The sequence below is a fragment of the Tachyglossus aculeatus genome, chromosome 23, assembly GCF_015852505.1.
Source record: "Tachyglossus aculeatus isolate mTacAcu1 chromosome 23, mTacAcu1.pri, whole genome shotgun sequence".
Classification (NCBI taxonomy): domain Eukaryota; kingdom Metazoa; phylum Chordata; class Mammalia; order Monotremata; family Tachyglossidae; genus Tachyglossus; species Tachyglossus aculeatus.
In genome coordinates, this window is record NC_052088.1 from 14,314,123 (window position 1) to 14,326,622 (window position 12,500).

Consider the following 12,500-nt stretch of genomic DNA (forward strand, 5'->3'; position numbering starts at 1 on the left):
AACTAGAACATAGAGTTTTAATGCGATTTTTTTTTCCTATTGAAGCTCCAAAGGCCAGCCACATGATCTTTGATCACCAGGTAAACATGTTTGAGTGTTTACTTTAAAATTCACTGCTAGTTATCCTACCACCCACTCTCTGAATGTCCTGAAACATTGAGCCTGAGTGTTGCCTTCCTGGAGGTAATAATAATAATAACAGTTCACTATGAGACCAGCCTGGGGTCCATCAAGATACAGATCACACAAACAGGTCCCTATCCAACAAGGGGATCTGAGTCAAAGAGGGAGGGAACAACAGGGAATTATGCCCATTTTACAGATGAAGAAACTAAGGCACAGAGAAATTAAGGGATTTCCCCAATCAATCAATCAATCAATCGTATTTATTGAGTGCTTACTGTGTGCAGAGCACTGTACTAAGCGTTTGGGAAGTACAAGTTGGCAACATATAGAGACAGTCCCTACCCAACAAGGCACCCAGCAGGCAAGTGGCAGAGCTGGGACTAGAACCCAGGTCTTTTTATTCCTAGTCCCAGGTTCTCTCCACCAGGCCATGCTGGTGGACCCAAAGTCAAAATTTCCTCTGCAGCCGACGATTATCATACGCTCCTTATGGGCAGAAATGGCATGTACGAACTCTGTTGTACTGAACTTTCCCAAGTGCATAGTGCAGTGCTGATGATGCAGTGTGGAAGGAAGCTCTCCAGGTGCAATTCAAGAAGGTTTTCCAAAAATTCACAGTCCAGCAGGATATGATGGATTGCTGGCAGGAAAGTGAGAGATTCAGATGGTCCATCCCTAACCATCAGATTGGATATCAAGTAAGACAACTCTTGAAGTCAGGGATCACGTCTACCAACTCTACTGAACTGTACTTTCCCAAATGCTGAGTTCAATGCTCTGCACACAGTAAGCACTTGACAAATACCATCGATTGACTGATTGGCAATCATTACACTCCTCCCCCAAGCACCCTCTTGCAAGTAGAGGGGTGGGAGGGGCCCCGGTGTGACTCGGTCAGGGCAATTCTTATGGTTTCGTGTCCTAAACCTTGGTCCCCTGCAACCAGGTGGAGAGAAAAATAATAATAACGGTGGTATGTTATGCACTTACTATGTGTCAAATAGTGAATTCTCTGATTCTCTGGAGAAGACACTAATGCTAGGAAAAGTCCAGGGAATATGAGGAAGAGGCAGATCAGCAGCTAGACAGAGACCATAACAATGATAATGGAAGAACCATTAGAAAGACTGCAGATTATGGCAGAGGACAGGACGTTCTGGAGAAAGTATATCTATGAAGTCACTATGAATCGGAAATTACTCAATGGCACTTAATGATAACTTCATGATATTACTTATCATTACTTAATGATCATTACTTAATGATATCATATTACTTAATGATAATAATGTGTCGAGCACCATTCTAAGCACTGGGGTAGATACAAGGTAATCAGGTTGGACACAGTCCCTGTCCCACATGGGGTTCTCAGCCTTAAACTCCACTTTACAGATGAAGTAACTGAGGCCCAGAGAAGTTAAGTGACTTGCCCAAGGTCACAAAGCAGACAGGTGGCACAGCCAGGATTAGAACACAGGTCCTTCTAACTCATAGGCCCATGCTCTATCCATTATGCCACTCTGCTTCTCAGCGGGAGAATCAGCCTCCATCCTGAACTCTGAATAAGGAGACCAAGCATGGGCATGGAGAAGTGGCCAGGGACATTACATACTATTGCTCAAATGGGAAGTCTTTTTTAAAACTGATGGGGCTTTTTTATGGGGCAGTGAAAGGCCATGACAGGGAAGATTGGAAGGCTGGCCAGAGCCCTCGCATTTGAAGGCCCCAGATGAACTTTTGGGCAGCCACGCCACTAAACCTCAGGGCAAAACCAGCATCAGCTACAGCTCTGCAGAGAATCGGCGGCAGGCGCATCTGTCATATGCCACCACGGATACCCAATAATAATAGTGGTATTTGTTAAGCTCTTACCATGTCCCAAGCACTGTACTAAGCACTGGGGTAGATACTAGATAATCAGGACAGGCATAGCCCCTGACCCTCCCAGGCTCCCCATCAAAATGTGGGGAAAGAGGCATTCAATACCCATTTTACAGATAAGAAAACTAAGGCACAGAAACGTTAAGTGATCTGCCAAAGGTCACATAGCAGGCAAGAGGCAAAGCCGGTATTAGAACTCAGATCCTCTGACTCCTAGGCCTTTTGGGGATCATTTACACCATAAATTCCTGAAGAAAGAAGCCTCCCTCCAGGTCCACTTTCTTGTTTGCTTAAGACCATTCCTGTTGGTTATCCCATCACCAACCTCCTGTATGTCATAAAACATTGAGTTCATTCATTCATTCATTCAATCGTATTTATTGAGCGCTTACTATGTGCAGAGCACTGTACTAAGCGCTTGGGAAGTACAAGTTGGCAACATATAGGGCTGGTCCCTACCCAACAGCGGGCTCACAGTCTAGAAGGGGGAGACAGAGAAAATACCAAACATATTAACAAAATAAAATAAATAGTATATGTACAAATAAAATAAATAAATAAATAGAGTAACAAATACGTACAAACATATATACATGTGCTGTGGGGAGGGGAAGGAGGTAAGGCAGGGGGGACGGGGAGGGGGAGGAGGGGGAGATGAAGGAGAGGGCTCAGTCCGAGTTCTCGTGATGCCTTCCTGGAGGTAATAATCATAAAAACCACATGCCCAGCACTGGGGTGGATGCATGATAATCAGATCGGAGACAAATCCTGTCCCACATGGGACTCACAGTCTAAGATGGAGGGAGAAATCCTCCTGACTGCCTACCCTTCCATTCTTCCACACAAAAGAAGAACCGATGTTTAGGATGCCTTACCCATACCAAAGGCAGCCAAACAGACATTGGCCCCTCAAAAATAAGAATAATAATAATAATAGTAATGACAATGAAGGTATTTGTTAAGTGCTTACTGTGTGTCAAGCACTGTTCTAAGCGCTGGAGTAGATACAAGCTAATCAGGTTGGACACAAAGGCAGCCAAACACAAACACTGGCCCCTCAAGAACGCTTCCTGCCCTAAGTCACATGTTCAAATCTTTCCCTGTGGTTATCAGAAATGCTTACTTGGGCATGAAACTTGTTTAAGGTTATTATTAAGAGTTTACTATGTGCTAAGCACTGTGTTAAACTGTAATTAGATTGGACACCATAACTGAATCAAACATTCGAAGAGAAGGGAAGGCAGGTATCTTAACCCTCTTATAGGAGGTGGACTCTGAGGGCCAGAGAGCTTAAGTGACTTACCCAGTTGCTCAGCAGGTCGGTGGCAGAGCTGGGACTGGAAGCCAGGCTTCCCTGACTCCCAGCCCCATCCTATTACGTTAGGCTAATATATGAGAGCTCCAACCCAATCTCACTCCCATTTTCCCTCATCTTCCCACCCCAACAAAGAAAAAGGAAAAGGAACAGAAGTCAAGGGCAGTGCATCCCCGGAAGAGTGGACTGAAGGATATTATTACTCCCAGTCCCATCCTCTTTCCAGGTGACCACACTGACTCCCTCACCTGACATTCCAAAGCCAACCTGGCAAAAAACCTTTGCAAGTTCCAGAATTATTTATCTAGGCTCTTGGGTAGTAGGGTCCCTAATGTACCCTTCGTCCTACTTAGTCTGGGAGCCCCAGATAGAACAGGGACTGCATCCAATGCGATTGTCTTGTATCTACCAACGCTTAGCACAGTCCTTGGCTCATGGTAAATGCTTAAGGAGGAGATCAGCACAGTGGGGATTACCAGAAAATGCAGTTGGAGTCCTTTATCAGAATAGAATTGGGCCTGCATGGTAGATGACCCAATCCAAAGTCAAGATCTGAAGGTATCTAAAAACAATTTTCCTTAACGGGCCAAATGGAGTAAAAGACCAATGGAGCTACCAAGATACCATACAGCCACTTACTTCGTGATGACTTCAACCAGACAGGAGTGTCCAAGTTGCAATGCCAAGTCCATTGGGGTGACCCCTTCTTCGTTAGGTAGGGCCAAGGCCTCAGATCCTCCTGGTAGGCCCAAGAGGAACTGGAAAAATTTCACCAGGCCCCACCTTATTGTGAGGTGAAGGAGAGACTCCTTGGGAACAGATTCTGAAAAGAAGGAAAAAAGGGAGACACATTAGTTATGGTTTACAGAGTGTCCCAGAATTTATCTCGCAGTTTGGCCAAGAGCGTATTTATTTCAAAAGGAATGGGAAAATGATTTGTATCAAACTGCACGTTTTTGGGTACCTGATGAGCCAACCACTTTCATGGAATCAGTAAATTTAGGATGCTGTAGTCCCCAAACTTTGGGGGCTCTGTCATATCAGAAGTAGCATGGCTCAGTGGAAAGAGCACAGGCTTTGGAGTCAGAGGTCATGGGTTCAAATCCTGGCTCTGTCAATTGTCGGCTGTGTGACTTTGGGCAAGTCACTTAACTTCTCTGGACCTCAGTTCCCTCATCTGTAAAATGGGTATGAAGACTGTGAGCCCCCTGTGGGACAACCTGATTACCTTGTAACCTCTCCAGTGCTTAGAACAGTGCTTTGCACATAGTAAGCACTTAATAAATGCCACTATTATTATTATTATCAGTCACAAATCAGGGAACAAAAACAGAAAACAGTACCCTGGACATCCAACCCCAACCAAGGTCTGCTTCACAGAGCACTATATGTTGATACCCAGAATACTACATGTGCTTCTCCTTGCCACATTCTTAGGAAGGATGCAGTAAAGCTAGAAAAAGTACACAGAAAGGAAACTCAACTGATCAGCGGAAGATGGAGCCTGAGAACAAGTTGAAAAGATCAGGGTATTTCAGTCAGAAAAGATGAGGCTGAGAGGGAAAAATCTGTTGGGTGGCAGAAAAGATTAGGGCTTTTCAAGTGGGAAAGGACTAAATTTTACTGAATGATGAAGGGAGTGGGCAGGTTAAAGAAATCAAACTGCTGTTCACCAGATCCCATAACACCAGGAGTACAAAGGTGAGGAGTTGTCTGTCCTAGCTGGCAGATGGCAAATTCAAAACAAACCAAAGAAAACCCTTCCTCACATCATCATCAATCGTATTTTAAATCGTATTTATTGAGCGCTTACTATGTGCAGAGCACTGTACTAAGCGCTTGGGAAGTACAAATTGGCAACATATAGAGACAGTCCCTACTCAACAGTGGGCTCACAGTGTAAATGTGGGCTCACAGTGGGCTCACAGTCTCACATCACAGTAGTAGCCATACAGAATTCATCCACAGGACATGGAGGAGGCAGGAATGATCATAACTTCCAGATCATCAACTTTAAGAATTATTTATCTAGGCTCTTGGGTAGGAGGGTCCCTAATGTACCCTTCGTCCTACTTAGTCTGGGAGCCCCAGATAGAACAGGGACTGCATCCAATGCGATTGTCTCGTATCTTCCAACGCTTAGCACAGTCCTTGGCTCATGGTAAATGCTTAACAAATACCACAGTCATTATTTTCTGAAAAACCATTTAGTCCATACCTTCGCACTCCTCAAAAACCACCAATGGTTGCCCACCTACCTCTGTATCAAACAAAACTCCTTCTATTGGTTTTAAGGCACCCATTCAGCTCTCTCCCTCCTACCTTACCTCCCTGATTTCCTACCACAACCTAATTCCTACACTCCGCTCCTCTGACACCAATCTCCTCTCTGAACCGCAATCTCATCTAGCCCACCACTGACTCTCTGCCCACATCCTGTCCCTGTGCTGGAACTCCCTCCCCGTTCATATCCAACAGACCACTCTCTCCACCTTCAAAACCCTCCTAAAATCACATCTCCTGCAAGAGGCCTCCCCTGAACAATCCCTTATTTCTCTGCATCGACTATGTAGGGAACTGGGCATCCCTTAAGCACTTTGATATTCACCCCAGCCCTACAGCACTCATGTAAATAGCCTTATATTATACTATTTCCCCTTCCTGTAATTTATTTTAATGTCAGTCTCCCCCATAAGCTGTGAGCTCCTTGTGGGCAATGACCACATCTACCAACTTTATTATATCGCATTTCCTCGATAGCTCAGTACAGTGCTTTGCACAGAGAAAGAGCTCAATAAACACCATTTTTTATTACTATTATTGTTATTATTAAGGTTAAAGGGAAAGGGGGAAAGTGAGGGATAGACCCCCAGTTTGGAATGTACAGTGCTCTGCACACAGTAAGCACTCAATATGATTGAAAGAATGAATGGAGTTTGATACACCTCCCATTGTCACTAGACCAAACGTTGCTCTGTCAGAAGCCACTGTGGCCTTTTTCATTCTATTTTCTCTAAAGCGACTTGATCTTGAGATAAAAATCAAGGCTAAAATCTGTTAGGTATGGACTTTTTTTCCATTGTGCTTACTCTGTTTATTCGTGGCATAATGGAAAAAGCACAGGCTTGGGAGTCAGAGCTTGTGGGTTCTAATTCCGGCTCCACCACTTATCAGCTGTATCACTTTGGGCAAGTCACTTAACTTCTCTGTGCCTCAGTTACCTCATCAGCAAAATGGGTATGAAGACTATGAGCCCCATGTGGGACACCCTGATTACCTTGTATCTACCCCAGCGCTTAGAACAGTGTTTGGCACATAATAAGCGCTTAACAAATGCCATCATTATTATTATTATACATACATATATATCTCAATCAATTAATGGTATTTATTAAGCCCTTACTGTTTGCAGAGCAACTGAACTAAGCACTTGGGAGAATACAATCCAACAGAGTTGGTAGACACATTCCCCTCTCACAACTAACTTACAATCTAGTGGGTGAGCTTACAGTCTACATATACATATATGCATACAAGTTCCTTTAGGGAAGGGAACACATCTACTGACTGTTTATTGTACTCTACCAAGTGCTTAAGATAGTACTCTGCATGCAGTAGGTGCTCAATAAACACTGATTGAAGCAGTGGAAAGAGCTCGGGTTTGGGAGTCAGAGGTCATGGGTTCAAATCCTGGCTCCACCAATCAATTGTATATATGTATATATGTTTGTACATATTTATTACTCTATTTATTTTACTTGTACATATCTATTCTTTTTATTTTATTTTGTTAGTATGTTTGGTTTTGTTCTCTGTCTTCCCCTTTTAGACTGTGAGCCCACCGTTGGGTAGGGACTGTCTCTATATGTTGCCAATTTGTACTTCCCAAGCGCTTAGTACAGTGCTCTGCACATAGTAAGCGCTCAATAAATACGATTGATGATGATGATGATGATGATAATTGTCAGCTGTGTGACTTTGGGCAAGTCATTTAACTTCTCTGTGCCTCAGTTACCTCATCTGTAAAGTGTGGATTAAGACTGTGAGCCCCCCGTGGGACAACCTGATCACCCTGTAACCCCCCCAGCTCTTAGAACTGTGCTTTGCACATAGTAAGCGCTTAATAAATGCCATCATTATTATTATTATTATAATGTGTGCTATATATGTGTGTGCATAGTGATAATAATTGCGGTACTTATTAAGTAACTATGGTGTGTCAACCACAGTGTTAACCAAGACAGTCAATTCGGACCACACCTGCCAGACACAGGACTCAAAACCAAAGAGGGAGGGAGAGCACATTATCACCTCTTCATTTTATAAATGAGGAAACCAGGACAGAGAGGTTAAGGAACTTAGCCAAGGTCACACAGGAAGCCAGTAGTGGAACTGGAATTAGAACCTAGATCTCCTGTCTTCTAGATCTAGGCTTTTTCCACTTGGCAACACTGCCTATGTCTATCTGGCATCGGGAGCGGTAGCAGGGAAATATCCACTGATACAATTATCCCGTGCCCACATCTGTGTGTTTCACTTCCAAGCTAATTTGATTCTGTTCCCTGGCTTCCTTCATTCAGCCACAGTCCTCAGCAGCAAGCAGACTGGCGATGCACCACAACCGTATTTATTGAGCGTTTACTATGTCCAGAGCACTATACGAAGCTCTTGGGAGAGCTTCTTTACAGTCTTTTAGACTGTGAGCCCACTGATGGGTAGGGACTGTCTCTATATGTTGCCAATTTGTACTTCCCAAGCGCTTAGTACAGTGCTCTGCACATAGTAAGCGCTCAATAAATACGATTGATGATGATGATGAAATACAACAGAGGTGGTAGACATGATCCCTGCCCACAGCGAGCTTACAGTCTGGAGGACTCCTGATAACTGTGGTAATTGTTAAGCGCTTACTATGTGCCACAAGGGCTGAAGTGGATATAGGCCGATCGGGTTGGACACAGTCCCTGTCCCACCTAGGGTTCACAGTCTCAATCCCCATTTTACATATGAGGTAACTGAGGCACAGAGAAGTGGAGTGACTTGCCCAAGGTAACACAGCAGACTAGTGGGGAAGATTAGAACCCATGACCTTCTGACTCCTACGCCCATGCTTTATCCACTATATATATACTTGTATATATGTACATATGTTTGTACATATTTATTACTCTATTTTACTTGTACATATCTATTCTATTTATTTTATTTTGTTAATATGTTTGGTTTTGTTCTCTGTCTCCCCCTTCTAGACTGTGGGCCCACGGTTGGGTAGGGACTGTCTCTATATGTTGCCAACTTGTACTTCCCAAGCGCTTAGTACAGTGCTCTGCACACAGTAAGTGCTCAATAAATACGATTGATTGATTGATTGATCCACTATGCCTTGCTGCTTCTCCCTATTCCAGGCTCCTCGATTCCATGTCTCATCACTTAACTCACTCTGCAAATGTTGGAAAAACAGCTTGCTGGTTTACCCTGTCCGAGGATCCCAGCCACATCTTTTAGTTCCAAGCTGAGATGGGATTACATGTTTTTGAAAAGATGAGATGACAAGACGGCTGGTTTAAAGGATACTCATTACTCTTTGACTGATTAGGTTTAAATGATAATCATTACTTTTTGAATTAATATCTAATTGTCCAGTGCGGTATGAGCCCACTCCAAGTTTCTGTTAAAGTGTAAGCTCTAATTGTCCAGTGCGGTATGAGCCCACTCCAAGTTTCTGTTAAAGTGTAAGCTCCTTCTGGGCAGGAAATGTGTTTATTTTAATCAATGAATACCACTTACTGAGCTTCTTCTGTGTGCTGACCACTGTACTAAGCGCTTGAGAGCACAGAAGAGTTGGAAAACCCAATTCCTGCCCTCCATGAACTTAGTCTTATGGAGCGGCAAACCCTGAAATAAATTATAGATAGTTTTGAACTTTCTCAATAACTAAGTACAGTGGACGGCACCCAATCATCAAATGCTATCATTACTATTTACAAAAGATCAACAAAAATCCAAATTATTGAACAATGACAGGATGAATTAGCAGCCCAAAATAAGTCAACCTGAATTTGATCCACACAAGAATATTTACACCACACACTATTCAATAATCTTCACGGCAAAATAGTAACTGTTTCTCTGCTGTTCAAGAAATTCCCTAACAATCCTGAAGGTTTAAAACCACAAACTGGAAGAAACCAGGGTTGTAGTTTTTCTGCTTATTCCATCACATATTTCCCAGGTACAGACAAGTACCCGCGTCACAGAATGAGGCTCCTGTGGATTTAATGAGGGGAGAGGTAACCTTATCCTCCCTCCAAACACCTGCTGTGCCTGCAGAGCAGAGATGATGACAGAGCCTCTGGTTGAGGTGGACCAAAGAACCTTGGGCCAGAGAGCCTGAGAGGAGGAAGAAATCTCGGTGCAAATGTTTGGTCAGCATCACTGGTGAGCTCCTTTCCTCGCCAGCCACGTTTTCACCACAGCACAGGGCCAGACCCCTGCAAAGTGCCAACACAAAGGGCCTTTTTGTGCCGGATCCATCTGCTGCCCAAGAGACCGCAACATTGTGTCGACGTGGGCTGTGGTGCCGTGACCCAGCAGATTGTTGGCTTGGTAGCCCCTTGCCATCTTTGCTGCCCATATTAACCAAAGATTTTCCATTTTCCTGCTGGGCCTGTCCGTTTCCCAGAATGTCCTTCGGGGTTTTATGATTGAAAATCCTCACCACTGTTGTCGGAGACTTCCCTCCCCTCTCTCCCCACCGACAAGAATAACTGCACCTAGAACCTGGGTCTCTTGATTCCCAGAGAGCTGGACTCATGGGCAGGGCTTGACGCAGAGTGGAGGGGAGATCTGCTGATCCCTGTACCAAGCTGACTGTAATTATTCTATATGCCCACAGTATCATTCAGACTGTCAGGACAAAATCCATCCTGAGGCCTTATCGTGGGTGCCTGGATTGAGCCAGTTAGGTGAGTAACTGACAGCTCTCCACCTCACTCTGCCCTGGGCAGAATCACCAGTCATAAACTCCCCACTTTACTTGCGAGGGTCAGGGGTGGAGTGTGAAGAGAGTCCGCAATAACAACTATTCTCATGGCACTGCCTAGCAACCTCGGGCACAAGCCACACCCTAGCAGGCAAGTTGGCTAGAGTCCTTCTAGGCACTTAGGGCCCGCCTGATCCCGCAGCGTAACAAACCAGTTTCTATCTTCCATCCTTTCACTCATTTCAGTCACTCTCGTTCTCATCTTCGTATCTCAAATATTTCTTTTCATATGGTATTGGTTAAGTGCTTACTATGTGCCAGGCACTTTACTAAGTGCTGGGGTAGATGAAAGCTATTCAAGTTGGACACAGTCTATACGCACATGAGGCTCACAATCTTCATGCCTATTTTGCAGATGAGGGAACTGGGGCACAGAGAAGTGAAGTGACTTGCTTAAGGTCACAGAGCAGACAAGTGGCAGAGCCAGGACTCAAACTCAGGTCCTTCAGGCTCCCAGGCCTGTGCTCTTCTAGGCCATGCTGCTTCTCATGGTGTGCAGTGGGGGAGAGGAACAGGCCTGAGTTTTTATTGTCGGGTCTCACTTTGTGCCCAACAAATCACCCCATTGATGCTATTTATTGAGCTCCTTTGGGGGTAGGGAACTTGGGCTCAGTACCTGGGAGAGGACAATGGGATAAGGAGTCAGAGGTCATGGGTTTGAATCCTGGCTCCACTGCATGTCTGCTGTGTGACCTTGGGCAAGTCACTTAACTTCTCTGAGCCTCAGTTACCTCATCTGTAAAAGGAGGATTAAGACTGCGAGCCCCACGTGGGACAACCTGCTCACCTTGTATCCCCCCAGTGCTTAGAACAGTGCTTTGCACATGGTAAGCGCTTACCAAATGCCATTATTATTATTATTATTATTATTATTATCATCATAAGAGGCACGGTCTCTGAGCTCTAGAAGCTTAACAATTAATGTGAGAGAGATGCTGACCAGCCACTAACAACACACAACACACTATGACTATCATCATCCCCTGCTCTCTCTCCCTCCAATCTCACATCTCCTCCTGCCTTCAGGACACCTCTAGTTGGATGTCCTCCCACCACCTAAAACTCAACATGTCCAAGGCAGAGTTCCTTATCTTCCCTCCCAAACCCTGTCCTCTCCCTGACTTTCCTGTCACTGTGGATGGCACAACCATCCTTCCCATCTCACAAGCCTGCAACCTTGTCGTCATCCTTGACTCTTCTCTCTCATTCACCCCACATACCCAATCCATCACCAATGCCTCCCTGTCTCACCTTCACAACATTACCAAGATCCTTGCTATCCAAACAGCTACCATGTTAGTCCAATCACTCATTCTATCCCGACTGGATTACTGCATCAGCCTCCTTTCTGATCTCCCAACCTCCTGTCTCTCCCCACTTCAGTCCATACTTCACTCTGCTGCCCAGATTATCTTTCTACATAAACATTTTGGGCATGTCAGCCCTGCTCCTCAAAAATCTTCAGTTGTTGCCTATCAACCTCCATATCAAACAAAAACTAACTACTGTCTTCAAAGCTCTCCATCACCTTGCCCCTTCTTACCTCACCTCCCTTCTCTCTTTCTACATCCCAGCCCGCACACACCGCTCCTCTGGTGCTAACCTTCTCACTGTGCCTCGTTCTCGCCTGTCCCGCCATCAACCCCTGGCCCACATCCTAACTCTGTTCTGGAACGCCCTCCCTCTTTAAATCCGCCAAACAATCACTGTTTCCCCTTCAAAGCCCTAGTGAATGCTCACCTCTTCCAAGAGGCCTTCCCAGACTAAGCCCCCCTTTTCCTCAGCACCTCATCCCGTGTCGCCCCGACTCGCTCCCTTTGTTTTACTCCCCTCCCCCGCTCCACAGCAGTTGTGTGTATATATATATATATATACACATATCTTTAATTTTATATTGAAGCCTGTTTACTTATTTTGATGAATATATATCTATAATTCTATTTATATTGATGCCCGTTTACTTGTTTTGATGTCTGTCTCCCCTCTTCTGTGCTGTAAGCCCGATGTGTGCAGGGATTGTCTCTACTGCCGAATTGTACTATCCAAGCCTTTGGTACAGTGCTCTGCACACAATAAGCGCTCAATAAATACGATTGAATGAATGAATGAATCATCATCATTATCAACACTATATAT

General features: G+C 44.6%; 1 protein-coding gene across 1 annotated transcript in view; it reads right to left on the reverse strand.

Annotated features, from left to right (window-relative positions):
* Positions 1 to 12,500, reverse strand: part of ARHGEF28 (Rho guanine nucleotide exchange factor 28) — a 265,840-nt gene that overhangs the window by 166,047 nt on the left and 87,293 nt on the right. Inside the window, exon 4 of the mRNA XM_038765447.1 lies at positions 3,962 to 4,145. Within this exon, the coding sequence (XP_038621375.1) occupies positions 3,962 to 4,145 (184 nt within the window). The remainder of the gene's footprint in view (positions 1 to 3,961; positions 4,146 to 12,500) is intronic.